The following is a 26,774-nucleotide window of genomic DNA, read 5'->3' as shown; positions in this document are numbered from 1 at the left end:
GAAAAAAATGGAGCCTATGTTTTTTATCTGACTGAAGTAATTAAACAATCTTCTTATTGATTCTCCTCTTCAGGCATTAGTAGCCGAGATTGAACAGAACCAGACCAAACTAGACGACTGCCAGACTCATGCCAAACAGTACTGCAACTCAGTGAAGGTAAAAAACCTTTACAGAATTTTCTGGATGTTTATATAACACAGAATTTAAAATACTTATATTTGAAGTTTTTAGCATATACTGTAGTTTAGACAATTCAATCAAACAAATAAGAATACCATACAGCATAATTATATGCTATGTACTAAACTAGTGTTTCATTTTACTCATCTGTATCTGTATCCTCTAGGACTATGAACTACAGCTGATGACGTATAGAGCCTTTGTAGAATCTACGCACAAGTCACCTGTCAAGAGGAGGAGGATGCACTCTTCCTCTGAGGCCGTTACTCAGGAGGTCAGGAAATAACTATTGTGATCAATATCACAACACAATTTGTTGACAGTTTGTTAAAAGTAGCTAAACAATATGAATTCTTGTATCAGTCAGTAAATAATATAATTGTCTTTGGATGTGTTTCTCCAGTTCATGGACTTACGCACACGCTACACAGCCTTGGTCACTTTGACAACCCAACATGTAAAGTACATCAGTGATTCACTGCGACGACTAGAAGAAGAAGAGGTGGGACTATAGCTCTTTAAAGCCCCCTGTTGGTTTCTGATCTGCACGTTGTATAGTGTCTCAGATACAAATACGTTACATACAGTAGTTTTAGATTTAATGTTTTAAACATACTTCATTTCTTGTTTTGAACAGAAAGAGGTGGAGGAGGAAAAGCAGGCCAGGGTCAGCCAGGTTTCAGATCTGCTGGGCTGGGTGAAAGGCCTCCAGGGCAGGACGGGGGGTCCCAACGCTGAATCTTCACTTGCTGCTCAACAGGTACAGAAATCCGATTTACTTAGAGCTGGTACAAACAGTGAATTGTGTTGGTGATGTGAAGTTTGCAACTTTTTATACTCAATAATATAAATAATGTAAAACGATAAAGTTAAACATTGAATTGTTGTTGAAAATATTTCTTTGTACTAAGCATTGTGTTCATCTGTTAAAGGCCATCACTGAACAGCTGGCAGCCAAGAAAGATGATGTGGCTGAAGCCATTAGGAGTACTCAGGTCTTCCTGCTTTCTAAACAGGCCAGCAAGTATGTTCAGATCACATGCACGGATAAACACCTCGCACATGCTCCCAAACACTTTCACCATACATAAGACTTTAGACACATAAACATTACAGTGTATGTGCAGGATATGTAATTTTAGATATTTGTCAGTCAAACACTCCAAACCTCTTCACCTGTTCTGTATCCTCCTCCCCTGTCTCCTGTCTAGGTTGTCCCCAGAGGAACGTGCTCATGTGGAGGCTCAGCTGGATGAACTCACGGCCACCTACAACGAGCTGTGTGACAGCTCTACCCAGCAGCTTCAGCAGCTGGAGCAACAACTAGCCAAAGAGGAGGAAAGAAAGGTATACTGGTTGGAGGGAGGGGCTGAGAAGGGAAAGGTCTACTGCAGATTCATGACTAAATGTATTCTTCTCATTCAAAGTTGAATTTATTATGGATATATCTCTATAAAATGTTTCCATGAAACTGAATTCGCTTGCAAGCTATGCGTGAGTTGTACGTGGGCCAGCAAGAGTGCGTGTTGTACAGCATGGTGTGTGTTCACAGAGTGTGCATTTGTGACAATCATCCACTGTTATTTATGAATCTTTGGTTTAACAAACAACACCAACCCTGTTCAGACGTGTATTCAGATAATCTGAAAATTCAATTTTGACCTCCTTCTTTGGCAACAAATCTGAAATGATCCAAAAAATTGAGTAGCCCTGAAGGTGAGGTTTTCATGAATCAATGAACCACACAGAATAATTCACTGGATAGCACTGTCTGAACTGGTCCCCAGCATGGAGTGTTCACTCTCATATTATTCTAAAAGCCTGCAGTCATGTCATTAACTATCCCCACTCTAGTTTTGCCCATTTTCATCATCATTGTCATTATCATTAGAAAATACATCTGCTAAACTGCTAATATGGTTAAAACACGGCCTTAGTGGTGCTGCACTACAGCAGTGCTGCCTAAATCATGTTAGCAACTAGGTAAAAGCTGTAGAACTTTATTTTTCATAGATGCAATTTTAGAAACATACAGTACGATTTTTAAAGTAGATGCATCACATACAACACAGTGTCATGTTTCTTTTCTTTATGTTGTGGTAAAAATAATGCCACTGCATAACGTCACCACATCACATTTCAGCGTATAGTGCATTAAATTTACCCCATAAACACATGTAGTTGATCAATGGGGATCACACATTCACAGCTCTCTGTTCATAAAATGTTTGTCTCCTGGCAAATGTAATGCCAATGAATGTGTGTGAGAAGTTCACGTTTGAAGCTAATGTATCCTTGATGATGACTCTTATGTTTCAACAGCTGCACCTCTTAATTGATTCCTATGTGAATGTTATGTTTTTACAGGTGATTTTTATGATTACAAATACTCACTGAAGCGTAGACGGTTTAGAAATGTCACATTTGGTTTAGATTGTAAGTGCACCAGAGGCCAGCTATGCAGAAAAACACTTCACCATTTGAGCATGTTGTGTCCAGATCACAAATGTGTGTGTGTGTGTGTGAATGAGAATTTGTGTGTCCTAATGCATACTATTAATGTGTGAAACTTTAAACCAGCATTTTGCTTGAAAATCACTAACAGCTGCCAAAGGACAATTGTGGACATCCAAGCTCTGATCCAAGAACAGTAGGACAGATGGAAAACAAAGCAGGACGTTTGTAGACATCCTAAATCTTTCCGCGGTAATGAGTTAGATTGAAGTATCTTACAAGATAGTAATCTACAGTCATTCACAAAATCTGTGAAACTGGAGAGTTGAACCATTTTCAAATATGCGTTACATTTTTACAACACGTCTTAGTGAAATTTCCTCAGTCCTCTCTAGTTCGGTTTAAGGTCAGCAGGAGAATGAAGTGTTAGTGTAGTGGTAGGAGTCACAATGAAGAGTGGCATGCAGAATGCTAACAACCAGCTTCTCACCTGTTGCGCCTCGCTCTACCGAGCCATAAGCTGGCCCATTAGTGTGTGTGCCACGGGAAAAGCCCGTACGGTAAGTAGCGCTCGCTTTCTCTCTTACCGTTGCTTGTAAGTTTTTCCTCATTTAGACATTTTATTGTCATCTCTCAATATCCTATATGTCTCTTCTCACCTTTATCTAGAGCTTTTTTTTCTGCATTTTTGTTACTGGTTGCTTTGTTGCATGCTTAGTGCTTGTCTTAGATTAGCAGTGGTAAGTATTAAAGCACTTTTAGTGCAAAATAAAAGCCAGACGGGAAATGAAAATATGGGAAAAAAAATCAATTATTAACCCAACAGACGTTTTTGTGGCAAGTGGTTGTGGTTTAATTTGTTTTGGGTTTTTTTTCCTTTTCTGATTCTACCCTCTGATTCTACCCTTAATGGGCTATAATACAGTATAGCACATTTTATAAATATACAGTATAAAGTGACAAGAAAAAAGAAACTGAACTATTTGCTATGTCCTCGTTTTCTACATGAATTGGTAATAAATGTTGTTGATCTTCACAAAAGTCACAAATAGAAATAAACACAATATTTCGAAGCTGATATAACACCAACAGTCAGGATGTGTTTAATGAACACGCACTGAAGAAAATTTTCTTTTTTTCTTGCCACTGTGTATAAATTTATATTTATATATATTTTTATTTTATATATATATATATATATATATATATATAGATATAGATATATAGATATATATAGATATAGATATATAGATATAGATATATAGATATAGCTATATAGATATATGATATCTATATATATATAGTATATCTACTATAGATATATCTAGTTATATATTATATATAGATATCTCTATAGATATATAGCTATATAGAGATATAGATATAGATATATATAGATATCTATATATCTATATAGATATATAGATATATATTATATATATAGATAGATATCGCATATAGATATAGATATATCAACTCTATAGCTATATATCGCTCCTATCTACTATATATATATATATAGATCTATCTACTCTCTATATATATATAGATATATAGATATATATAGATATTGCTAAGATAGATATATAATACAATAAGGTATCTGTAGCACATATATCACGAGTTTTGAATGAATGTTAACTTGAACTTGTTTGGGTTTTTTTTGTAGAACCAAATTGCCATTGCTGGAGTTATTGACCTGGGAACAGTGGAAATATTCCCAGTATTCCAAGCAGCCCAGCGTGGTCTCATTGACCAGGACACCTGTCGTTTACTACTAGAGGCCCAGCTCATTATGGGCGGGCTTGTCCAGCCTGACTCCCGTCTCAGTTTTACCCTGGAACAAGGTCTAGCTCAAGACTTGATTGACACACAAACCAGACAGTCCCTTTCTGAGCTAGAGAATGCCTTGCTTTTGGTGGAGAATACAAAGTCTGTGGGTGACCAACAGCAAAATGTGTTGCCAGTAGCTATGGCTATGGAGATGGGGCTTTTCAAAGAGGAGGTGGGACTTCGTATTCTGGAACTCCATATAAACACTGGAGGTCTGAGAGATTCAACAGGAAAAATGATTAGTTTGGAACAAGCAGAAGACATGAAACTTCTGACTCCCAGAGTCATCACCAAGCTCCGGGCAAGGCTACAACATAAAGAACTGATTGATCCAAACACAGCTGAAAAATTAAACCTGTATGAGCTTCAGCAGCGCTGTGTCCTCAACGAAGACTCAGGTCTCCTTCTATTCCCTGTCAAACAGCAACCTGGAGGTACTGTCTGCCTCTGCTCCGGAAGAAAAGTCGGCATCTTCCGTGCTGTACAGGAAGGTTTAATAGACCGGAAAGTTACCATGCGACTTCTTGAAGCTCAGCTGTTTGCTGGTGGTATTACCGACCCACGCTCAGGCCACCGGCTGACAATTGATGAGGCTGTTCGTCACGGGCTTATGGACCAGGACCTAGCCTGTGCCATGTTAGCAAGACAGCTGCAAAATGGGGGAATTCTAGATCCTGTCAGTGGAGAACGCTTGGATTTGGAAGAGAGTATTCGCAGAGACCTTCTGTCCCCTCGATTGGCCCTGTCGGTCCTTGAGTCTCTTTGGACTTTCATGGGACTACTCTGGCCTGAATCTGGAGAACTCCTGCCCATTGCTGAGGCTCTTCAGCAAGGCATAATATCAGGAGAACTAGCAAGAAACATCCTAACACATCGTCATGCCATTGGGGCTCTGTACAATCCAGAAACTCTTCAGGTGCTGCCACTTAACAAGGCTGCTGGTGAGGTCCTTGAGCCGTATGTAGTCAGTTTTCTCAAAGACACTTACATCCCAGATGTGATTCCCAACATGCATCAGTCTGGTACCCCATCTCTAAATCGCTCGAGCTGGGGTTCCACCAGCTCCTCTACACCCCCATCTTCTCCACCCTCTTCATCATGTCCCACAGGTCTTGTGTTCGAGAGTACACCACCAACGGATGGAATAGATCCTGAAGAACAAGCACGACAAAAGCTGCTGTTTCATCTCATGACTCACAGCTACGTGGATGTTCATTCTGGAAAACGGCTGGTGCTCCTAAACTCTGAGCTAATGGAGCTGGTCAAAGCTGCTGAACTGGTTGTTGGAGACTCAAATGGAAGTCAGGTTGAGTCTCTGAGCAGTTTGTCCACAGAAAAGCAGTTGAAGATGCAAATCGTGACAGAGTTCAGTTTGACAGATGAAGGAGTGAGTGATCAACAAATTACAGATGAAGCAGGAAGTTCCAATGTAACACCAAGCAAGGACTTTAAGATCAGTGGTAAAGGTAGTCTGGAGGAAAGGAGTGATGGAGAAAATGATGGCAAATCTCTGCAGAAACCATCAGAGATTGTTGTGTGTGATTCGGACTCTGCAGCTAAAAGAAATCTTGATGTCGATAAAGATGCAAATGTAAAAGCTAAAAAGAAAGAAATAATACATCTTGAAATGTCCTCTGCTAAAGTCCGAGCTGACCTGATAACAACCGAACCTACATCCAGTGATAATGGAGATCAGGAGACTACAACCACAGCAGTAGATAACAAAACAGTCACAGCATCAATCAAAGTAGAAGACGGTATTGAAAAGAATATATGGAAAAAACCCATCCCACTATTAGAAAAAACAAATGAAGATGTTTGTTTAACACAGTTTGAAGATACTAAAGATATAAAACATTCCCAAACGGAACCAGAAAGGATAAAACAAAAGGTTTCTATAACTGAGACTAACTTAGAAAATGTTGAACCTCAGGTTCATATTGATGAATCAACAGTTGAAAAGGAAGGGGAGGATGTTCATTTGGCCAGGTTAGTCCTAGAGCTCAAACAGGGAGGTCTGATGAGTGAAGATGGGGAAAAGCTGCTTCCAGATGAGGCGGTAGCACAAGGTGTCCTCCCAGGCCATACGGCGGTTAAATTAATGGCTCAGGCAGGTCTGTTTGGGGGTTTCCTAGATGCTGGCAGTGGTGAGTCACTAAGCATGGAGGATGTCATGCAGGAGGGTTTACTAGATGAAGATCTGATGTGGAGTGTTTTAAAGTCAGATAAAACGCTAGCAGGAGTTGTGGACTTTGAGAAAAGGCAGATCTACGGGGTAAAAGAGGCAGCTCAGGCAGGGTTGATTGACTCTAACACTGCTGCTCGACTTATGGAAGCCCAGGTGGCATCTGGGGGAATTGTTGACCTGCACAGGGATAAGAAAGTCTCTGTCACTCTTGCAGCAAACCTGGGATTGATCGACGAGGATCAACAAGAAGAACTGGTGGCGCTAGAGAAGGCGTACAAAGGAAAAGTTACAGATTTGGGAACATCCCTCAAAAAAGCTAATTTACAGCTACAGATGGAAGGTGTTATTGATCCAGAGTCTAAGTCTCCAGTCCCTCTTGACCAAGCCATTCAGAAAGGGTTAATTAGGTCAGAAGAGGCTTATCAGGTGTTGGCAAAGCAAGTTGCTGAGGGTGGAATAATACATCATGCTTCAGGAATGAGGCTTTCGGTCTCTGATGCCATAGATAGAGGGCTAGTGGATCGCTCCATTGCGCCTGGGCTAGAGGAACTAGAGTGGGTTTTCCAAGGGAAAATCAGTTCTTCATCACATCCTGAAGCTGTCATTTTACAGGCATCAACGGGAGCTATTTTAGATCCTGACACTCGAAGGAAACTGACATTGAGTGAGGCTGTTTCTAAAGGTCTCCTGGATGGGAACATAGCAAGTGAAGCCATGGCTTCTCCCACAGTCACACAAGGTGCACTTGATCCCCAAACTGCACGCATTGTGCCTTATTCAGAACTTGTAAGGCAAGGTAAGATAGATATTGAAACAGGTAAACGCTTCTTAGAGGTGAAGCCATTTAAAGGTATTAAGAATGAGCAAACAGAAGAAATATTGACCCTTTCAGAGGCAGTTGCATCAAAGCAAGTTGACCCAGTTCCAGCATTACGACTTCTCCAAAGCCAGGCAAATAGTGGAGGGATCATTGATATCAATGATGGAGAAAGGCTCTCCCTATCTGAAGCCCATAACAGAGGTTTAGTTGGAGATGATGTGGCCAAAATAATTGCCACCAACCAAATTTCAAAAGGACTGGAGATCACTGAACAGCAAGTTTCTAGTCTCAGTGATGCTACTAGAGTAGGACTAATCTCCAGGGACACAGCTTCAGAGATTCAGGAGAAAGTCATTTCTGTGGAGAGAGAGGGTGATGAAGACAGCTCTACACCAGCTGCCTCATCAAATGGTACGTACAGTCCTGCTATTATATTGTCAATGTCAAGCTCAGACAGTCCAGCAAAGTGGTCAGATGTTAACAATGAGAAGTTGTCACCATCTCAATTTTCAATAGACGGTTTAGGAGTCACACAGGATAATGGAAAGGCATTAACAGAAACTGAGACAAAGGGATCTATATTGTCAGATCAGTCACTGTTTTATGGCACCACTACAGTAGAGGACAACGTAGGAGTACCAGTGTTAATGGGAGAAAAATATTTAATTGAACCAGACCAGTCCATGGATCTCTTGTGTAATTTTGCAACTAAAGCTGAGAAAAAAATTCAACAAGCCATAGAAGAGATCATACCACAAAAAGACACCAGTCTTTCTAAATATGAGCCAGATGAGACTGATGATAACCAAAACCAGAATGTTTTCAGAGACTCTGTGGGAGAATCCATGGTTAAGGTCAATGATACTGATGAAGGTTTAAAGGAAGGCAACAGAAAAGGGGATACTGTTGTCAAGTTTGATGAGGAACCTGTGAGAGTTCTCCGAGAGGAGCATAGCCCCAGTGATGAGAGCACTTTGGTGGTTGAGCATGTTCCTGTAGTTGAAAACCAGACAGATTCTGTAGCAGCAGAAATTAGAGGTGACAGAGAAAACAAAGACCGCAGAGAACTGCTAGAATTAAGTGAAGAAAGTTATAGAAAGAGTGATGTGGCAGCACAGAGGGATGATGGATTAGATGGTACTGATAACGCAGTGGATGTAGAGAAACCTTTAAAGATTGACATCAAATCCAGCACTGACATTGAGCAGTCAGAACAGGTGTCATCTCAATCCAATGAGACTGAAAGCAAAAGTAAGAAAAAGAGGAAGAGCAAAAAGAAAGGAAGGGTTAAAGTACCAGAGAGTGAACTACAACCTCCACCTATTGAACATCCATCTGAAATATATCAAGCTGATGCAGATGTGATAGAGCAGCCTGAGGACAAAGTTGCAATCACGGTTGAATTAGCATCACAAGACGAATATGAGAAATCACAGAGTGATGGTCAGACAGCTTGCCACAGCCTCCCCATTGGAGAAAGTGAAGCAAAGACTGATTTGGAAGTTGTAGCTGAAAGTGATTTGGTAAAACAGGAAAAAGAAGTCGATATAGACACTCTGAAATTCACAGAACATGGCTTTGAGCCAGAGAAAGATGCAAGAAAAAAGACATTATTGAAGAGTGTAGAAAGGCTTGACAAGAGAAGTGAGATGGAAAAAGAGGACCAGAAAGAGAAAGTCGAAGAGAAGGCTTCAGTCTCTCAGCAACCAGAACAACCAAAGAAAAAGAAGGAGCGAGAACTGCCTCCAAAATCTTCTCTACCAGATGAAGAGAAAGCAGCCTTGATACTTAAAGCCAAAGAGAGCATTCTTAAAAAGGTGTTTGAAAAAGGTGTGAGTGAGAAGCAGGCTGCTGAGGAGCTGCAGGCACTGCGCAAAGAGGGGGTGAAGAAGGAGATTCAAGACACAACTGTTAAAGATGTAAAGGCACAAACTCTGCCAGCTAAGGCAAATGGAGCAGAGAGCCACGATGTCCAAGAGAAAAGTGTCAAGAAACTAAATGTTTCATCAGAACAGACTGAGCAAGAGATGAGTGTCAAAAAAGATGAAATGGAATTGATGAAGGTAAAAGAGGATAGGAGTGTGAAGCAGCTTTCTGTCCAGGCGGACACGGAAGCCAAACCATCGGAGGCTTCTCCGATTGAGACACAAAACAAGAGTTTGGAAAAAGAAGACATACAAAAACATGTTGAGACAGCTCCAGCAGCTCAGCTCACCGAAGCCCAGCAAAGTAAACGAAGTAAGAAAAGCAAGAAGTTCAAGAGTTTAAAAGTGACAGACAAAGCTGAGCCTGATACTGAGACATTACACACTGATAAAAAGGTTGATTCTGATGTGACAACAACAAAAATTACTACAAAATCTACAACAGTAAAACCATTGTCTGAGCTGCACAGCTCAGAATTGATAAAGGAGAAAACGATCAGCAAACAGTCTGACAGTCAGTCACCCAGTGATGTCATCCAGCCTTTAGTTAGTGAAAGGGCAAATGAAGTGAAAACCTCTGGAACCAATGTTGAACGACCTGAGATCAGTCAACATACACAGTTACATCAATCAGAGGAACCTAATGCACACATTCAGGAACACATACAACTGGCAGGGGATAGTAGGAAAAAAGAATCCAAAGAAACCACAACTGTCGGCAAGTCCCTCAGCTTTTCTCACATCCAACCCACAGATCAGTCAGTGGCTCCTGACACACAACAGAATAAAACATCAGGGAAAGGCAACAAGAAGAAAAGACACAAAGGAGCCCAATCTGAAAGTACCAGTGTTCCTGAATCAAAATCTTTAAAAGACGAACAGCAGCATCTCAAGTCTCCAGAATCAGCACCTCCTCCCTCAGAAGGCGCTTCAGCGAAGTCTGAGTCACCTGGAGTCCATGAGTCTGATACAGCCCCTGAGAGCTGGGGAGAGGATGAGGATGTTAGCAGAGAGACTCAAGAGACTTTGTTGAACAAAGAAGGGACGCCATCCTCGACTGCCAAAGTAAGAATCATTACAATCAAAATAACTTCTTAATAATCTTTTATACAGATTTAATTAAACACAACTTAAACCAATCAGCCATATTAACCCACCTTGTGATGTTAATGTTTTTGTGGTCATGGATCCACATGGGAAAAGTTTAATGTTGACCATGATTGACGCAGCTTCAGGTTTACCTGGCTGTGTAGCCCGTGTAAACCCTACATCATTAAAACTGTGTGATACACATGTTATTATGTTTTATTGTATATATTTTTATGTTTCTGTTTCTACAGTCGTCATTGAAGCGTCAGGAATGCTTGGAGCATGACCAGCGAATTGTAGCCCTGGTCTCCATGGTAAGACATGTTGAGGTCCGACTAAAACAACAGCAACAGCAGTCTGTCGGCCGCAGCCTCGTCGCCCTGGATGACATAATCAGACAGACGGAGGTAAAACAGTAGACATGTTTACCTGGTGCAGCGGTTTTGTCTGTGCTTAAATTATTTTGCAGATTCAATTTTGTATTTAGGTGCCAGTGTGAGGCAAACAGCAAAGCTGATTTAAGGATTAGACTCTTACCAAACAATAGCTCAAGAAAACTTTTGTTTTCTTTCCTAATCTGTCTCTCAGACTCTGGACCTTGAATTGCGTGACTTGGAGCCTGAGATTACCAAGGAAGTGGAGGCGGCTGAGCAACTGTCGAAGCCCCAAACTAAAGATGTCCCTCCACAGCTCCTGTTGGCCCTAGAAAAGGACGGACGTAGCTTAGCTCGAGGGTTTGAGGCTGCCAGAGCACTTTCTGAGGGCATTATGCAAAGTCTACGAGACCACAGAGAATCATACAAGGTGAAAGAAACGAGAGAGGAAACCAGAGAGAGCAAGAGTGTTTTTTATTATTTGTAGACATGACGTGGAAGACGTAGATCCTTTTAATAGACTATCATACCTCAATATTTAATCTGTCCTTCTTCTCAGGAGGCAGTAACAGCTGAGCACAAGTCACTTGGAGGAAAAGTGGAGAGTCTGCTCTCCTGGTTGAGGGAGACCGAGGCTCAGATGGATGGAGGAATGGCAAGGATGGAAAAAATGGACAAAGCAGAGAAAGATGACAACCATGATCAGCTCACCCAGCAGCTGAATCTTTGCAAGGTACGTTACCTGAACTTTTTAATAATACTTTATTTGGAGATGCATTGGAGGTTTAGTGAGAAAGAAAGGCTGTTTGTAACGCTTACCAACTTTTAGTAGTTAGTACAAATAATGCATCAAGAAGCTTTGTGGCTTTGGTAAACGTGTTGATTTCATTAAGTCTTGTAGAAAACCTTAGTGAAAGGGTTCAACTCTGAGCTATGCAAGAAGAATCCTGTCCTTGACTCTCCTTCTCCTGTTCCTTGTGCTTTAAAGGAGCTACAGTCCTCTCTGATGGCTCGCTCCAATGAAGTCAACAGCGTGGCCTTTGACATTCAGGTATTTATCTCAGAGCGAGCTCAGGACCTGGCTCCTGAGCAGAGCAGGCAGCTTCTGGGGCAACTTCAGCAGCTCCAGACGGACTTCCACAGAACGTCTGGTCAAGCCCAGGCCTGGGCCGATGCCCTCTCCACCCAGAAAGAGAGGGAGGAGGAGTGGCAACGCAGAGAGAGGGTGAAAGAAGAAGAGAAGGACAGAGAAAGGCAGAGTGCAAGGCAGCGAGAGGTTTGGAAAAACATGTCAAATGTTTGTGTCAAGTGTTGCTCTATTTCTCACTAAAACATTTAAATGCAGCTGTTTTTCTGTCATTATGCTTTACAGCATCTCAGTACTATTTAAATAAACACTCATATTCCATAAAATCATATCCAACTCCTCTAAAGACTTGACACTAGAAAACTAGCTAACCGCCACTGTAGTTTAAACCTGTTGTACCATTGACTCAAATCTTCTCTCATTTCATACCTGATTAGCAACCCACTGCTGCTAATGTTGCAAACGCCTTGCCACTTCACAACAACAGTATCACCACCCTCACTTCTACTACACAGGCTTTTATGCAAGTGTGTTTGCTACTCTGCATGTCTCAATAACGTGTGGTATTAACCTTTTTGCCTTGCTGTTCCAGATGTGCCACTGAAGGAAATCGCTTGTGTCACGGCGGTAAAGGCTAGAGATTTGATAGCAGACAGGCCTCGCTGGCTACAATGCTTAACTGTTTTTCCTCTAGTCTTACTTAAACACAGAGAAGAAAGAGGAAAAACAGCCACTAGATATTTGTTTGATTTCTCTGTATTGTTTGTTGTTGCTTGACCAACATGTTAAAGTAAAAATACTATGTGTGTATACTGTATGTCTGTGTGTCTGCCTGTGTGCGTATGTGTGAACTCTGGACACAATCTGCTCAAAGCTTTGCAAAGTGTGCACTTCACGAGGTGTTTGCTTAGGAATAAATGTGCATTTAGCGTGCTCTGATTACAAGATGCATAGAAACTGGTTGTTAAGTCAAAAATGCAAAATGCTCTGTGACATGATCCTGTTTAATTGTTAATGAAAGCATCTCCCGCACTAATTTACTTGTATTTTCTTTCTTTGTGGCTCTTTGCTCTTTTTCCGTCCATCTTCTCTTAGGTGGTTCAACAGCAGAAAGCAGAGTGCTCTCAGAAACTAGAGGGGCTCACCATGTGGCTGGCTGGAGCTGCCAGTTTGCTGGCCAGTCAAAAGGCCGGAGCAGAGGCAGGTGATGTGAACGTCCTCAAAGAAAAGCAGAACAAACTAAAGGTATACATTTTTTTATCATTAACTAAACAGCAAAACCACCCAAAAACTCTAATGATAAAAGTTGCTTACTAAGTGTAACGTCTGACTGTGCATAAATCTGTTATCCTGGGGAAAATGTCAACCTATTTGATCAAATTGTCCCCATTTTCTCTCTCTGCAGGAAATGCAGAAAGATCTCCAGGCCAAAGGTGAAGGTATAGCTGAGGCTATCCGATCTGTGGAGGAATTCCTGGCAGAACGAGGTGAAGGTCTCAGTCCAGAGGAGAGGGAGAATCTCCAGACGGCGCTCCTGAGAATGAAAGAGCAGTACAGCGCACTGACAGACTCAGCAAACACATCACTGGCAGAGCTTGACACAGCCATCAACACCACTGTACAGCAGAACACACAAAGGGTAGGAAGATAAGAGAAGCCATAGATGTGCATGTGGTGTATTGCTCAAGTGAAGAAGAACAAAGAAGAATATTTTTATTTTTAAATGTCTGCTATAATGTTTAAGATTTGTATTCATCTTTTCCTCTTTCTCCGCTCCTCTCTTCCAGGCAAAGGCAGTGGAGGAACTCCAGGAGACACGAGGCCAGATAGACACTCTGCTGAATGAGCTGTCCTCCCTTAACCAACCAGGAGGAAGAAGAGCTGGATCCACAGTAGCTGAGGATGTTATTGATGCACCATTCTCACCACCAGAGGGCGCTGTTCTGTCACACACAGAGATGTTGCAAGTAAGAATCTCTGTCTATGGGTATTTTGTGTTTTGACTAACATCTTAAAATGTTGTATTACGCCTTACAAGTTACCTTTCACCTCTCTCACAGGCTGAGCTTCAGCAGCTTCAGTCTCAACAGGCCAAACTACTACAGGTCACCCAGTCTGTTCGCTCCCTCTTGGACCAGCCGGACTCTACTGTTCCTCCTGAAGAGAAGCAGCGGCTCCGGGCTGCCCTGGACCAGCTGCAGGCCCAGCACCAGGACAGACTGCAGAGCTGTCAGGTACTAAAAAGACTTGATTTCTCTGTGTATGTTAAATATGTCTTGTTTTCACAAGAAAAAACATGAAAAGGATTAATTATTTTTAATTTAAACATTAAATATATTTTAGTATAGATTATACATTCAGTATTTTATAGCTAACACACTCCTGCCACTAATTGTTTCTTCTAGGACCGTCTGAGGAAGTCTGAGGCTCTCAAGGACGAGCTGACGAAGTTCCTCCAAGAACATGGAAGTTTGGGTACCTGGCTGGAACAGAGTGAACAGGAGCTCCGGTCCCTAGGGGAGGGAGAAACTGATGCACAGGGACTTAAGGGCAGGCTGGAGGAGCACAGGAAGGTAGAGTATATAAAATACACAAATAATATTATAAAACACTGATATTCTTTTCATTAATACTCAGAACATCACCAATCAGGCTGGATCCAGAAGAGGATTCAGTGAACCGGTTCAATGATCTAAAACATGAATAAACGGTTCAACCTGTAATACTTTCTAAAAAAGTAAAGGCAGCGGCTGTTATACCTGTCATGTAGAAAATAATGCTTTAATTTCTAATATAATAGATGGTACACACTGATACATTTGCACTGTAGGTCCTGTTTTTCTTCTAGATGGAGCAGGTTTGACTCTAACTGTAGGTCTGATACGGCTGCCTCTGTGGCTTTGAGTTTGTATTTTATTGTCAGAGCCTGGTTTTGGCTGTTCTGGAGTGAAGTGAATGGGCAGAGAAATATTGCTCACTGCAGCTGTGATGAGATTAAAATCCCTCACTGCTGAACTATGTTATTTTTTTCACCTTTGATTAACCATGTACGTTTCCACACTCCGTCTCCATCCATCCAGATGTTTTCACATGCCCTGATTTACACTCATATAATCATGAATTCTCATCTGTGAAGCTCTGAAGCAGCCTGGGATAATGTTGTTAAGAGTCCCTTGATATTACATTTTACAGTGTTTTGTAAATTCAAAAATTCTAATGTAATTTCACATGTATCCACATTTTCAGCTGGCTGAGGATGTCATTTGCCACAAGGCAGACCTGCGTTTCGTCTCCATTTCTGGTCAGAAGGTTCTGGACTCTGTCCAAGGGGCCCTGGAGCAAGTTGGTGGTTCAGACCCAGCTCTGAACAGCACCAAGGAAATGGTTACTGACAAGCTACAGGATGCTAATCACAGATACACAACCCTACACACCAAGGTGAGAGACACTAGCATCCCAAAGATATTGTTGTAGCTTTGCTCAATAATTCAGTTTTGTCTCATGAATTTAAACAAACTGTTGGTGTCTACAGTCGACAGAGTTGGGCGGTCGTTTGTCTGGCCTGTTGGAGAGGTACCAGCAGTATCAGGATGAGGTTGTCTCCCTCCACTCTTGGCTCAGCACTCAGGAACAGAACCAAAGCATAGCCAAACCCAGTGGGGACACAGACCCACAGAACCTTCAGAACACATTACGACAAGTACAGGTGAGCCCACTGAAATAAACACAGCTCAATTTAGTGAGTGAGGAGGAAGAAAAAGAGAAATGGAGAAATGTTACACACACTCTGTAGATAGTGAGTACAGACCACAAGGTTCAAATTCAGTCAAGTAATTAAAGTATAGGATACAAAACGGGAAGCATGCACCAACATTTCCTGCATTAAAAATATGTTTTCAACTATTTTAATGATTTAATTTTGACTCCAAGTGCATCTTCTTTCCTCAGCTGCTGCAGGATGAGCTGGCAGAGCGCTCGGTGCAGCTGGAGAAGGTGAAGAGAGCAGGAAGAGATCTGGTCAGCACAGAGGAATCTCCCTCCCTGAAAGCTGTTGACATCCTCTGTGCCGCAGGTAACTTAATCCGCCAAATCTGTCCCGTTTAGTGTAATCACAGACCACTGAGCTGACAAGGAACTGTTATTTATTTATTTTTAGAAATCCTAGTTCCCATAACCTCAATGTTTATCGTTTCCTTCTTTTTTTGTTCAGATGGTTTAGAAAAGAGATTTGGCTCCCTCTCTGCGTCTGTCTCTGATCGGGCCGAACAGCTTCAGACGGCCGTGGCTCAGTCTGTCAGTGTCCAGGAGGGGCTGAAGGGTCTGCTCAACTGGTTGGACAAACTGGTTCTGAACCCTGGACCAGTGGAGCCCAGTGCACAGGCTGTACAAGGAGCTCTTACCCAAAATCAGGTACGACTATCAGAGAAAAAAGACAAAATAACTCTTGAGGAACTGATGCAATAGGGTTGAATGTAGAAAGTGACCCTTCATTTTAAAAAATCCTAATTCTCCACTCGCCTCCCCAGAAACTTCGGCAGGAGCTGCTCTCCAGACAGGGCAGTGTGGAGGCAACACGGGACTCTGTTTCCAAACTTCTACAAAGCTCTGATGCCTCCACTGCCTCTGGCCTCAAGGGTTCCTTAGATGAACTCACACAGCGCTTTGCTGCAGCACAGACCAGCCAGGCCGAAAGAGAAGCTGAGCTGAAAGGGCTGTTACCCAGACTGGAGAGCTACGAGCGGCTGGGGACCGATCTCCAGGTCTTCACCCAGAGCCGACTAAAGGCTTTGAGCCCAGTGGGCCAGCCAGACCGCAGCGTGGATGACTACAAGCAAACTATTGAGGTCAGCGGAAGAGTCAGATTTCAAGAAGCAGATCATGAGCGGCTTGGTCTCATATGAGTTACAGTAAATTCTATCTAGGTTTTAAGACTTCTTAGAGCCTCTAAGGCCATTAGTCATTTGGTTATACTGCCTCTCTGTTCAACATTATTTTGTCCTCTGTGTCTTTCCTCAGGAGGTCAGGGCAGAGCTGGAGCAGGAAGCTGGCCAGCTGAAGTCCTTCTGCAACCTCGGCACCGAGCTCAGCCAGTCCAAAGCCCTCAGTAACACTCAAAGCTTATTAGATAATGTCAAAGGGGTGTCTGACGAGTTCACCCAACTGGAAACAAATGTCAATGAAAGGTAAAATATTAGCTGATAACCAACCTGAATGCAGCCATAAATATGAAGCCATTTGAACAGACTGTACAATCTATTAAATGACTGATTTATGTCTATTATCATTATATTTGAATCTAGATTTTTTTACAGCCTGATGTTGGTTGCACAGTTCACCCTGAAATACACAAGGGGGCACCAGATACAAACCTGTCAGGAATGTGTCAACTCTCTTAAATTATAGAAATTAGTATTTGATCCCATTTGATAAAGTGACAGAGATCACATCATTTTTACCAAACAGATGGAGTTAAACATTACAAAAGTTAGGATTTGTTAAGATGTGTGTGTGCACTTGTATAAAAACAGTGGTTGGTTGTGCAGAACAGACCGTGCTCCTGGCGTTTCCAAAATTTGTTGTCTAAATTTATAGCCTTCACGGAGCACCAGTTGCTATGCCTACCCTGTTTGACGTCGTATCAGTGAGCAGTCCCACTTGAAGCCTGTCAGCGGGGGTCTGGGATTTTATAAATACCATCAGACTATTTCAGAGATATGTGATTGTACGATGTGCTGTGTAATGGGACATATAAATATGTCCTGATCATATGTTAAGAGAATGTGAATGTAGAAGAATGTACGTCACACATTTACTGTGTTTGCATGAACACTTCACAAATCACAACAGTTGATTTCCAAGTATTGTACTGTATATGTGTGTACTGTATACAGTGTGTGTGTGTCCAGTGCAAGCTCATGAGCAGGCCTGTGTGCTAATATAAGCAGCGTGGACATGGCTCATTGTCCATCCTATAAACTGCCCTCTCGCATAACTCCCAGCCTAGAATCCCAAGAGGGAGGAAAATAGCAACATGATAATGATACTGCTCCATGCCAGATGACTTCTCAGAGCTGTTTTGTCTACAGGCAGTCAGCACTTTTCCAGCCGTAGTTCGAGACAGATCACATACAAAGAGAAGGAGGTCAAGGCTGTGTTAATGGTGCCTTGGGGCCAGTGTGAACCTTGAATCCTCAATGTCAAAAGCACTATGTGTATTTTTTATTATAGAATATAAAACAACAACTGTTCGAGGGATCCGGTGTTTATGCTTTACTTCATAACTGTGGTAGAAAATTAATTTCCTCTGCTGATCTCTTAAATTTAGTCTCACCTTCCTTTTTATCATTTTGCCGCTCCTCTTACTATCCTCCTTCCTTCTCTTTCTCAACTTATGTTTGACGGACACAGATTTGCTGCCATCCAGGCCTGTGAGCAGCAGCTGCTTCAGTTCCGCGGCCTCTCTGGTTCACTTCTGAGGTGGCTTGAGACTGCACAGGACCAGCTGCCCCCCAAAGAGGCCAACCTTAACACAGAGGGCCTGCAGCGAAGAGTTCAGCAGCTCAAGGTTTTTGTTTAATAATTTATCAACTACAAATTTAAATAGAAGAGTTAGTTTAAGAAAATTCTTTATACATAAAAAAGAAGAAATAAAATATATAGGGACACACGACTTGAATCTAACATCTCTATCATGTGCTCTGTAAAATATGTTATCACTTCAGGACTTGTTGAACGATTGGGAGTCTCAGGGAAGCAGGGTTCAGGAGCTGAACAAGACTGGCTCAGAGCTGGAGTCCCTCATCATCAACATCACTGCTCCTCAGACCAAAACTGGTAAGGGTAAGAAAAGAAACACGGCCAAACAAAACAATTCTCCCAGTCTCCATCCATTTAAATTACTTATTTTTAACGTGACACTTTTTGCAAGTGATTTAGTCGAGATTTACAGATTATAATTTATAAAAAGATTTGACATGACAGATACACACAAATACAAGATAAATTAGTAACACAGGATGAAAGAAGAAGGTGGTTAACATTTCTGCAAAAAGATGCAAGTATTTATATTGCTAATTAATACATGTGTTGGATTTCTGTTTTGTAAAGACTCTGGGTATCCTCTATGTCTTATGGCTGATGTCCAACGTCAGTTCTCTTGCTGAGCTCTGTGTCAGCAAGAGAAAATATTTGAGTTAGTAATGTTACACACTGTTTACACATGTGTGTGTGGCTGTGTTTGCATTAGTGTGCTGTACTCAGTCAGGTGTGTGTCTTTCTCCCAGGTGCTCCCCAAATCAATGGCTCAGCAGGCCCCAGCAGTGTCAATGGCATTCACACCTGTAAAGGTGAGCTCTCTCTTTCTCTCTCTTCCTGTCCTATCTAATCTCTCTTCACTAGTGTCTAGGTTAGACTTTAACACCATTATTTGATGTACTCTGATATTAGTGTTTATAGTTTCATCATTATGGCATTGTTCTTCTTTTTACTGTTTTCTGTGTCCTATACAGTTGTCCATCTGTCAGCTGTCCATGCAAAATATCTTTCAGTGGCAAATAGTATCAAGTAGTGAGTTTAAAAAATACCCAGACCAGCTGCACTGCCTTTGGTCCATTCTGTTTAAGTTTGCCCTGTACTGTACAACTAGCACCCTCCTAGTTTTTAGCAGCTGCTACGTTTGTTTTTCTCTCTCTGTTCTCATTTATATGTAAACTAATACTGTTCTCTATTCTGTTCTTTGTGTTTCCTGTTAGACCTGACGGAGCTCCAGGTAGCCGTGTCTGATGTGAATGGTCGTTATGAGACTCTGGGTGGGGAGTTGAAGGACCGTCTTGGTCGCCAGCAGGCCTCACTCGAGCTCAGGCAAAAGGCAAGGGAGGGCACAGAGGAGCTCAAGAATTGGCTAACAGACAAAGAACACAGCCTGAAACAGGGGCAGACCACCTCCCCCTCCAAGCCTGAGGTGGTACGCGCCCAGGCCCAGGCAAACAAGGTAAAGTCTGTTTATCACTTACTGTCTGTGACTCTTTTCCAACACTGAAATCCTAGATCCTCCTTTAAAATTACATCGAACTAATAAGGAATGAATAAATCGTGTCATTGTCTGGTTTGGTTTCTTCTTCAGGTCCTACTCTCAGATCTGGCTGAGCACTCTGGGAAGGTAGAGCAGCTGAAGAACACGCTGAGGAAGTTGATCGCTGACAACCCTGATTCGCCCGAGGCAGACACCTGGAGACAACAGATGCAAGAGATAGGTATGTGCTGCAGGTGACAAAATATACACAGACACATGACAAGATGATGGGACAGTCATTAAACAGGAACTCATAGATCAATCAGAGCTCTGTCGCAGCTAATAGAGATACCCATAATGTAAAAACTGGATGATAGGTGAACACGTGAGAAAGAACATATATAGAAACTATGTATTGTGTATCTCACTACAGTCTCAGTCTGCTCAAGCTACAGAAAAGAAGAAATCAGAAACTGGCATATTCTATGAGCCATGGTTTTAAAATAAATTCAGAGTAGAAGAGAATCAATTCACCGTTCTTCTTCTTCTGTATGTGGATTTACAATAACCAGGTTACTAAAGGGCTTGTAAATGTGTTTCCCTCTGTAACCTGGTTACTTACAGTACGTGCATGTAGACACACTGATGTATAGGTTATGCATGGCTTGTATAAACGTTAAGTATAGTATAAAGATTAAGAAACAGAGGTGACTTAAGAAAATTACGTGCAAAATAACTTTAAAAGAATCTAAATCTAGAAATAATAAGAGAAATCAATGATTTTTAGTGTGGCATATCAAGTAAAAGGATTTATAATAATTTTTCTAAGAGATAAAGAGAAACTGAGATCAATATTATCCAGGGAGAGAGTGGGATGTGTTCCTGTCAAAGCTATTTGTTCTCTCGCATACTTGATATTTTTACCGGGGCCTTCTATGAGGTAACAGAGACAGAAATATTTAAGGTGAAATCTGAGAGGGGGCCCTTTATATTCCATATTTCATAATGTCTTTCCAAACACACACTCTGCTGCGTGGCCAAAACATGAGTCACAAAGGGAGAAAGAGACAAAAGAAGTAGGAGGAAGAAAAATGTCTTATTGTTTTCTCAGTGTTGTTCTTAAGATTGAGTTGAGGTTTAAATTAAGGATGTTGATTTTAACACTATTACCCTGATTTTGCTCTGTGCTGTAATATGTTAGCATAAGAAGGAAACTACACTGAAAACAATGAATCCTCTGTTCAGTGGAACACAGATTCACATTGATCAACATTTTTGTCACTTTGCGGTTTGTGATTTATTTTCTGTCCTGGTTAATTTCTACAGACTCGCGCTGGCAGACAGCCAATCAGGCTGCTGCCCAGAGGCAGACTGAGCTGGAAACATGTGCCGATAGGCTGGGTAGCTTTGCCACAGCAGCCAATCAGCTGGGCCCGTGGTTGAGGGAGAAGGAACTGATGATGAGCGTGCTGGGACCACTGAGCATCGACCCCAACATGCTCAACACACAGAAACAACAAGTTCAGGTATGTGGTAGGAACTACGATAGAATAACAAACATATACTGTCTATTAATTCATAGTTTTAAAAATTCAAAGAGGTGTAACATTTCCCTTCAATCCTAAAATCCAGGACGTCATAATGTTATATAAAAATGATCCAGGGTTTTCTTCAGGCCTTTGAGTTTCATGCTTTGAACACACTGTGTTTTAGTTCATGCTGCGTGAGTTTGAGACCCGGCGGCCGCAGTTTGACCAGCTGACCCAGTCCGCTGAGGGGATCCTCTCCCAGACCGGTGACTCTGCCCAAGACCCCAAGCACCTGGAGGAGGTGCGGTCTGAGCTGGGCTCCATCTCCCAGCAATGGGGGGACCTAACAGATCGACTGACCCAGAGATCTAATCACATTGACCAGGCCCTAGGAACCAGCGAACGGTACCAGGTGAGTCTAGTTAGAATAAAAGTTTCATGTTATTCTATCATCATGGTGTAAATTTTCTAAGCATCCTCCGCTCCTATCCAGGGCTTGCTGAGAGAGCTCTCCTCCAGTGTTTCTGCTCTGAGTGAGAGGTTGGATGCTCAGGCCTCTCTGAGCGCCCAGCCCGAGGCTCTGAAACACCGCCTTCAGGAAACTGGAGAGATCCGTTCTGAGCTGGAAAGACGGCGGACTGAGCTGGCCGAGGCTGAGAAGCTCTGCTCGGAGCTGAGTTCCATCGTAGCTGAACCCTACCTGAAGGAAGAGCTGAATAAACGACTGGAGAGTGTCAGCGGGCCGCTGAGGAGTTTGGAGGAGCGAGCTGGTTTGTGGTTTTTCTGTGGCTCATATAGTGGATCATAATATAACACAGCTTAAGGGGTGTTTACTTAATGCTTGATTTATTTGCTGGTAGTGCTGATCGGCCACCTTAATGAATCAATTAGTAAGCATTCTCTCTTCAGCTATGATTATTATTGTTTAGATTACAATAGAAAGGCCCATTGAAATAAATACAACGTGAACTATTTGTGTTTTCTGGCTAAAATAGTTTGTCAGTGTTTGTTTCTAATTCCTTCTGCTCTGCTTTTCTCTCCTCTAGCTGACGGTCTGTCTCAGCTCCAAGCTGCTCTGTCGTCCACCCAGCAGTTCCAGCAGATGTTTGAGGAGTTGCGCTTCTGGCTTGATCAGCAGTCGGATCCCAGAGAATCATCCACTGATTCCCTGCCCTGCCAACCGGAGGCCATCCGCTCCCTGCTTGCACAGACAGATGAGCTCCAGCGTGGTATTGCTGGCCAGCGAGGTTCCTACGAGCTCATTCAAGCTGAGGGAGCATCTCTGCTCGCCAGTCTACCAGCAGGCGGAGATGAACGGTCTGCCCTGCAGTCCCGCCTGGCCTCCTTAAGACAGGACTGGGAGGGGTTGAACCAGAGAATCTCAGATCGAGAAAGCAAACTGAAAACCACTCTGAGCAAAGCAGAAACCTACCAGCAGTACAAGGCCGAGTTGATACCGTGGTTATCGGAGTGTGAAGGGAAAGATGGGGAGATCCAGCCATCACTAGATTCATCTGCCCTGGATGAAGCCTTGCAAATGGCCCGAGGTCTGTCACTGGAACTGGAGAGACGACAGCCCCTTCTAGAGGCTTTCAACACTGCAGCGGATCAGCTGCTGGAGCAGTGCTGCATTGGAGAGGAAGACGTATGTACTTGATTTGATGTTACCACTTTGATTTCTACTTTTTAGCGTGTGATATTAAGATTCCTTCATTTACTCGCTTGTCTTGATCCTAAATAATGCTTAATTATTATGTTTGGAGGATTTGGATGAAAGTTAATAACTTATTTTTTGAAAAATCATAAATAAAGTAAATAATATAAACACATTTTCTGTAGGTGCGAGATGAGAAGGCCCAGCTGAACCGCAGAGTGGACAGACTAGGAGAGGGTCTCCACAACCGCACCTCCCAGCTGGAGGAGCTGGCTGGCCGCCTGAAGGAGTTTGAAGAGGGCAGGCAGGCTGTGGAGAGGAGGCTAGAGGCTGCCAAGCACCAGATTGAAGTTCAGGAGGCCCTAGGACCTCAGGTACTGAAAAAACAGTGCTAATTTTCTCTGTTTATTTTATTTTCTCTTAAACAAAGCAAACAGAGCAGAGATATTCCAGAAACACACAGCATGTGCCGTCATAAACAGTAAATGGGATGAATTCATCTTTCAACTATGTCTCCCATTCAGGCATGCAGCGCCAAGAGCCTGGAGAGGCTGAGAAGTCAGCAGGACAGCCTGAGGTCTCTGCAACCTCAGGTGGTCTACCTCAGAGACCTAGCTCAGGGGCTTGTTCAGGATTCACCCCAGACAAAAGGAGGCAGCACTGAGGGGGCTCAGAGGCTTCAGGAGCAGGCGAGAGACACAGAGAAGGAGTATGATGACGTTACTGACAAGGTGAGGAGCAGAGTCACAGTCGGGCAAAGACACCATTATTATCGTACAGTTTAACTGAATGTCAGGGGTCAAAGGGTCAAACTAACCACCATGGGTTTTCCTTTGCTCAAGTATGTATCAGGAAGGATTTGAGGTGAATATCATCTTACTCACTGAACATCTGGAACGTGTTCGAGGTTTGGCTAGTGATTGAGGGTCAAGGACACCAGATATGCCTCATACTAATACATCTGCTAAAACTGCTATTGTATTGAAATGTATCATCTCTTGGTATTAATCATTTTCTTGTACATGGTCCAATTTGATCTGTTTTTTTTTTATGCTCAATTGAATGCCGGCACAGTACCTGATCTTAATCCAGTATGAATGCAGTGAGGGATTCTCCACTCATCAGGTAGCTGTAGAAAAGGAGCTTTAACATTAGCAGTTATGAGTTACTGCCTGGAGTTTGGAGATGTTGAACAACCAGGAAAACTATTTATACCAAGGGTCACTGTGTGAGAGGGTGACAGATCTAGTGTGTTTCTATGCAAGTAAGTGTGTGTGTGTGGGTGCTTAGACAAGTGTCAGTGAGCTGAGAGAGAGCAGAGCAACTATAGCTGTCAGGGGAGTTTGGCTATTAGTCCTACAGTAGTCATACTGTATATGGTCTTTGTGGACATTCAACACTTTATCATAGTTTGAAATGTAAACTGAAGCATCAAGAATTCAGCATCCACAGAACTGTGTCTACAGAGGCTTCAGTCATTGTATTTTCTGCAGTCCAGCTTCCAAATATTCTAACAGGAGGCTCTAACTGTATTTATAAACACACTACACTTGTATTCACTAAGATGTTTTATTCATGTTTGTTAAATATTGATCTGATGTCATTTTTGCTGAGGAAAGAGCTGCTGTGCTGCAGGAAGTGATGCAGATACGCTTGCTCTTATATAAGATTTCTACTGTCTCTATTTCATCTACACTGACAAAATCATTGTTTACTTGCTGTTGTGTTGCATCATTTTCTGGTTTACATGTGTTACTTGGAACGTATTACTACACAGGCCCCTTTTGTCTGATTGTTTTAATTAGTTCATTATTCTGTATGCCAGAAATAGTGTCACTGGGCCTGTTCTTGACATATTTAGACTGAGTTCCAAAAGTGAATCTGCTCATTCTTAGATTTACATTTCTTCATCATCCACATCACCACATTTTAGTTTTAATATTATTTATTTATTTCTGATTGGAATACCTTCAGTATTTCCTGTTAGTATTATACTAATACAGACACCGTCCTTGACACGTGTTTCAATTTGTTGATTTGTGATGCGCTTTATAATAAAATACAAAGTGGACTTTTGCTTTTTCCTCACTCTACCTCTCTACATTTTCCTTTTCCATCAGATCGAGCAGTGTTGTTCCTCCCTGGAGTCTCGGCTGCAGGGAGTCGGTGAGGTCCAGTCTCATGTGCGGGATGTCTTCTCACGACTCGCTGACCTTGATGATGAACTGGATTCCCTCAGCCCCGTTGGGCGTGATGCAGACTCCTTGGCCTCTCAGGCTGACGCCGTGAAGGGCTTCCTGTCCCGTTTGGCCAACCTCAGGACAGAGCTGGAGAGTCACGCATCAGAATGCACCACCATGCTGAGGCGAGAGGGCTCCTCCCCTGATCTCCTGGCTCTCAGGAGGGAGACTGAAGCTCTGAGCCGCCAAGCTGGAAAGGTGAGTGACGAGGAAGATGATGATGGTTGCAGTGGTGGAGGAATTTTTAGTGCTTTAATTATCTCTATTTTTGTTCCGATTGTCTTTAACACATCATCTTTCCTGAAGCAATGACTCACCTTTCCTACAGCTATTCAGATCTATACTGGGTGTAAATGTCTCTGAGCTTGTGACATTATTACTGTATGTTAAATGATGTAAGAAAATTAAAGTACGAACTCACATCACACAAACTCTTTGATGAATTATCAGCATCTTGCTCGCCTGCATTTAGCAGATTCTAAACGTTAAACTTCACTAATGTGTTTTTTCCAGCTAAGTGAGCGTGGCCAGGCCAGGTTAGACCAGATCGATGATGCTGCTGAAAAGGTTCGGGAGTTTTACAGGCGGGTGGCTGAGCTGCAAGGCCTGCTGGGAAGGGCTGAGGAGGGACTGGATGCACAAGGCATCGTTGGCACAGAGGTGGAGGTGATCAAACAGCAGCTGCAAGAGTTCAAGGTAGGATGGATTTTGTCTTGCTGATTATGTACATGGATGTCGTGTGTGGATATGAGTGTGAAGTGGCCGTATGTCGGGGAGGAAAGTCAAAGTTTATTTATTGCTTGGCTTGACTTTGGTTTGACATGTACTGTGGTACTACAGCGCAGGCAGTTGTGATAGCTGCTTGGCTGAAATGAAGTGGTTCTCAGTTGAATGTAACAGTCTCTTCCTTTACTATGATGCCATTAAAATTAACTTGCACACACAAGCAGAAAATATTCAGTGTTAACACGAACCTGGGTTCAGATCTCTGTGTGAGATAGTGTATTTCGAGAGCCTCTGAGGAGGTCTGTATCCATCATTTCCTATTGCTCATACTGTTTGAGACCGTGAGGTAAGAGTGTGTGTGGGACTCCTGTTGGGTATCAGGAGTCAGAGATGTGATTAGCTGAGTCACGCATCTCTTTGAAATTCCTGACACGATGCTGAATCATGTAGCTTTGGGTTTTTTTCCTCTGAATGACAGTTATGATGCTCTCACTGCGTTTTCGTTTCCCACCAGCTCCACTCCCTACTCTCCCCTCATACAAACATATCATACTGTACCCACTTTATGGTGTTCAGGCACCACCCTTTAGCGTTTTGAACTTGTTAGCCTTTTCATTGTGGCGATGTGGACTATGGTCTAAATTTGAAGCACGAATCTCACAT

The 26,774-nt window shown here is 42.5% G+C and overlaps 1 protein-coding gene across 14 annotated transcripts in view; it reads left to right on the top strand.

Moving 5' to 3' along the window:
• Window positions 1-26,774, top strand: part of macf1a (microtubule actin crosslinking factor 1a) — a 139,399-nt gene that overhangs the window by 61,392 nt on the left and 51,233 nt on the right. For 13 of the 14 annotated variants that reach the window (XM_026350212.1, XM_026350206.1, XM_026350208.1 and 10 more), the window contains 35 exons: window positions 74-157; window positions 348-455; window positions 585-683; window positions 819-941; window positions 1,114-1,205; window positions 1,393-1,528; window positions 4,305-10,466; window positions 10,742-10,897; window positions 11,079-11,294; window positions 11,424-11,597; window positions 11,853-12,140; window positions 13,047-13,196; window positions 13,357-13,590; window positions 13,739-13,918; window positions 14,012-14,185; window positions 14,357-14,524; window positions 15,198-15,389; window positions 15,484-15,657; window positions 15,900-16,023; window positions 16,162-16,361; window positions 16,478-16,795; window positions 16,968-17,134; window positions 18,360-18,516; window positions 18,674-18,785; window positions 19,235-19,297; window positions 19,703-19,941; window positions 20,074-20,203; window positions 21,289-21,488; window positions 21,676-21,903; window positions 21,985-22,261; window positions 22,538-23,136; window positions 23,331-23,519; window positions 23,670-23,876; window positions 25,266-25,583; window positions 25,899-26,081. In XM_026350212.1, coding sequence (XP_026205997.1) covers window positions 74-157; window positions 348-455; window positions 585-683; window positions 819-941; window positions 1,114-1,205; window positions 1,393-1,528; window positions 4,305-10,466; window positions 10,742-10,897; window positions 11,079-11,294; window positions 11,424-11,597; window positions 11,853-12,140; window positions 13,047-13,196; window positions 13,357-13,590; window positions 13,739-13,918; window positions 14,012-14,185; window positions 14,357-14,524; window positions 15,198-15,389; window positions 15,484-15,657; window positions 15,900-16,023; window positions 16,162-16,361; window positions 16,478-16,795; window positions 16,968-17,134; window positions 18,360-18,516; window positions 18,674-18,785; window positions 19,235-19,297; window positions 19,703-19,941; window positions 20,074-20,203; window positions 21,289-21,488; window positions 21,676-21,903; window positions 21,985-22,261; window positions 22,538-23,136; window positions 23,331-23,519; window positions 23,670-23,876; window positions 25,266-25,583; window positions 25,899-26,081 — 12,621 coding nt within the window. The remainder of the gene's footprint in view (window positions 1-73; window positions 158-347; window positions 456-584; window positions 684-818; window positions 942-1,113; window positions 1,206-1,392; window positions 1,529-4,304; window positions 10,467-10,741; window positions 10,898-11,078; window positions 11,295-11,423; window positions 11,598-11,852; window positions 12,141-13,046; window positions 13,197-13,356; window positions 13,591-13,738; window positions 13,919-14,011; window positions 14,186-14,356; window positions 14,525-15,197; window positions 15,390-15,483; window positions 15,658-15,899; window positions 16,024-16,161; window positions 16,362-16,477; window positions 16,796-16,967; window positions 17,135-18,359; window positions 18,517-18,673; window positions 18,786-19,234; window positions 19,298-19,702; window positions 19,942-20,073; window positions 20,204-21,288; window positions 21,489-21,675; window positions 21,904-21,984; window positions 22,262-22,537; window positions 23,137-23,330; window positions 23,520-23,669; window positions 23,877-25,265; window positions 25,584-25,898; window positions 26,082-26,774) is intronic. The other variant, XM_026350215.1, reaches the window with a different exon arrangement.

Source organism: Anabas testudineus, chromosome 11 (genome assembly GCF_900324465.2).
Source record: "Anabas testudineus chromosome 11, fAnaTes1.2, whole genome shotgun sequence".
Classification (NCBI taxonomy): Eukaryota; Metazoa; Chordata; class Actinopteri; order Anabantiformes; family Anabantidae; genus Anabas; species Anabas testudineus.
The sequence above is the reverse complement of the archived record's forward strand: the minus strand, read 5'-3'. Positions and strand labels throughout refer to the sequence as shown.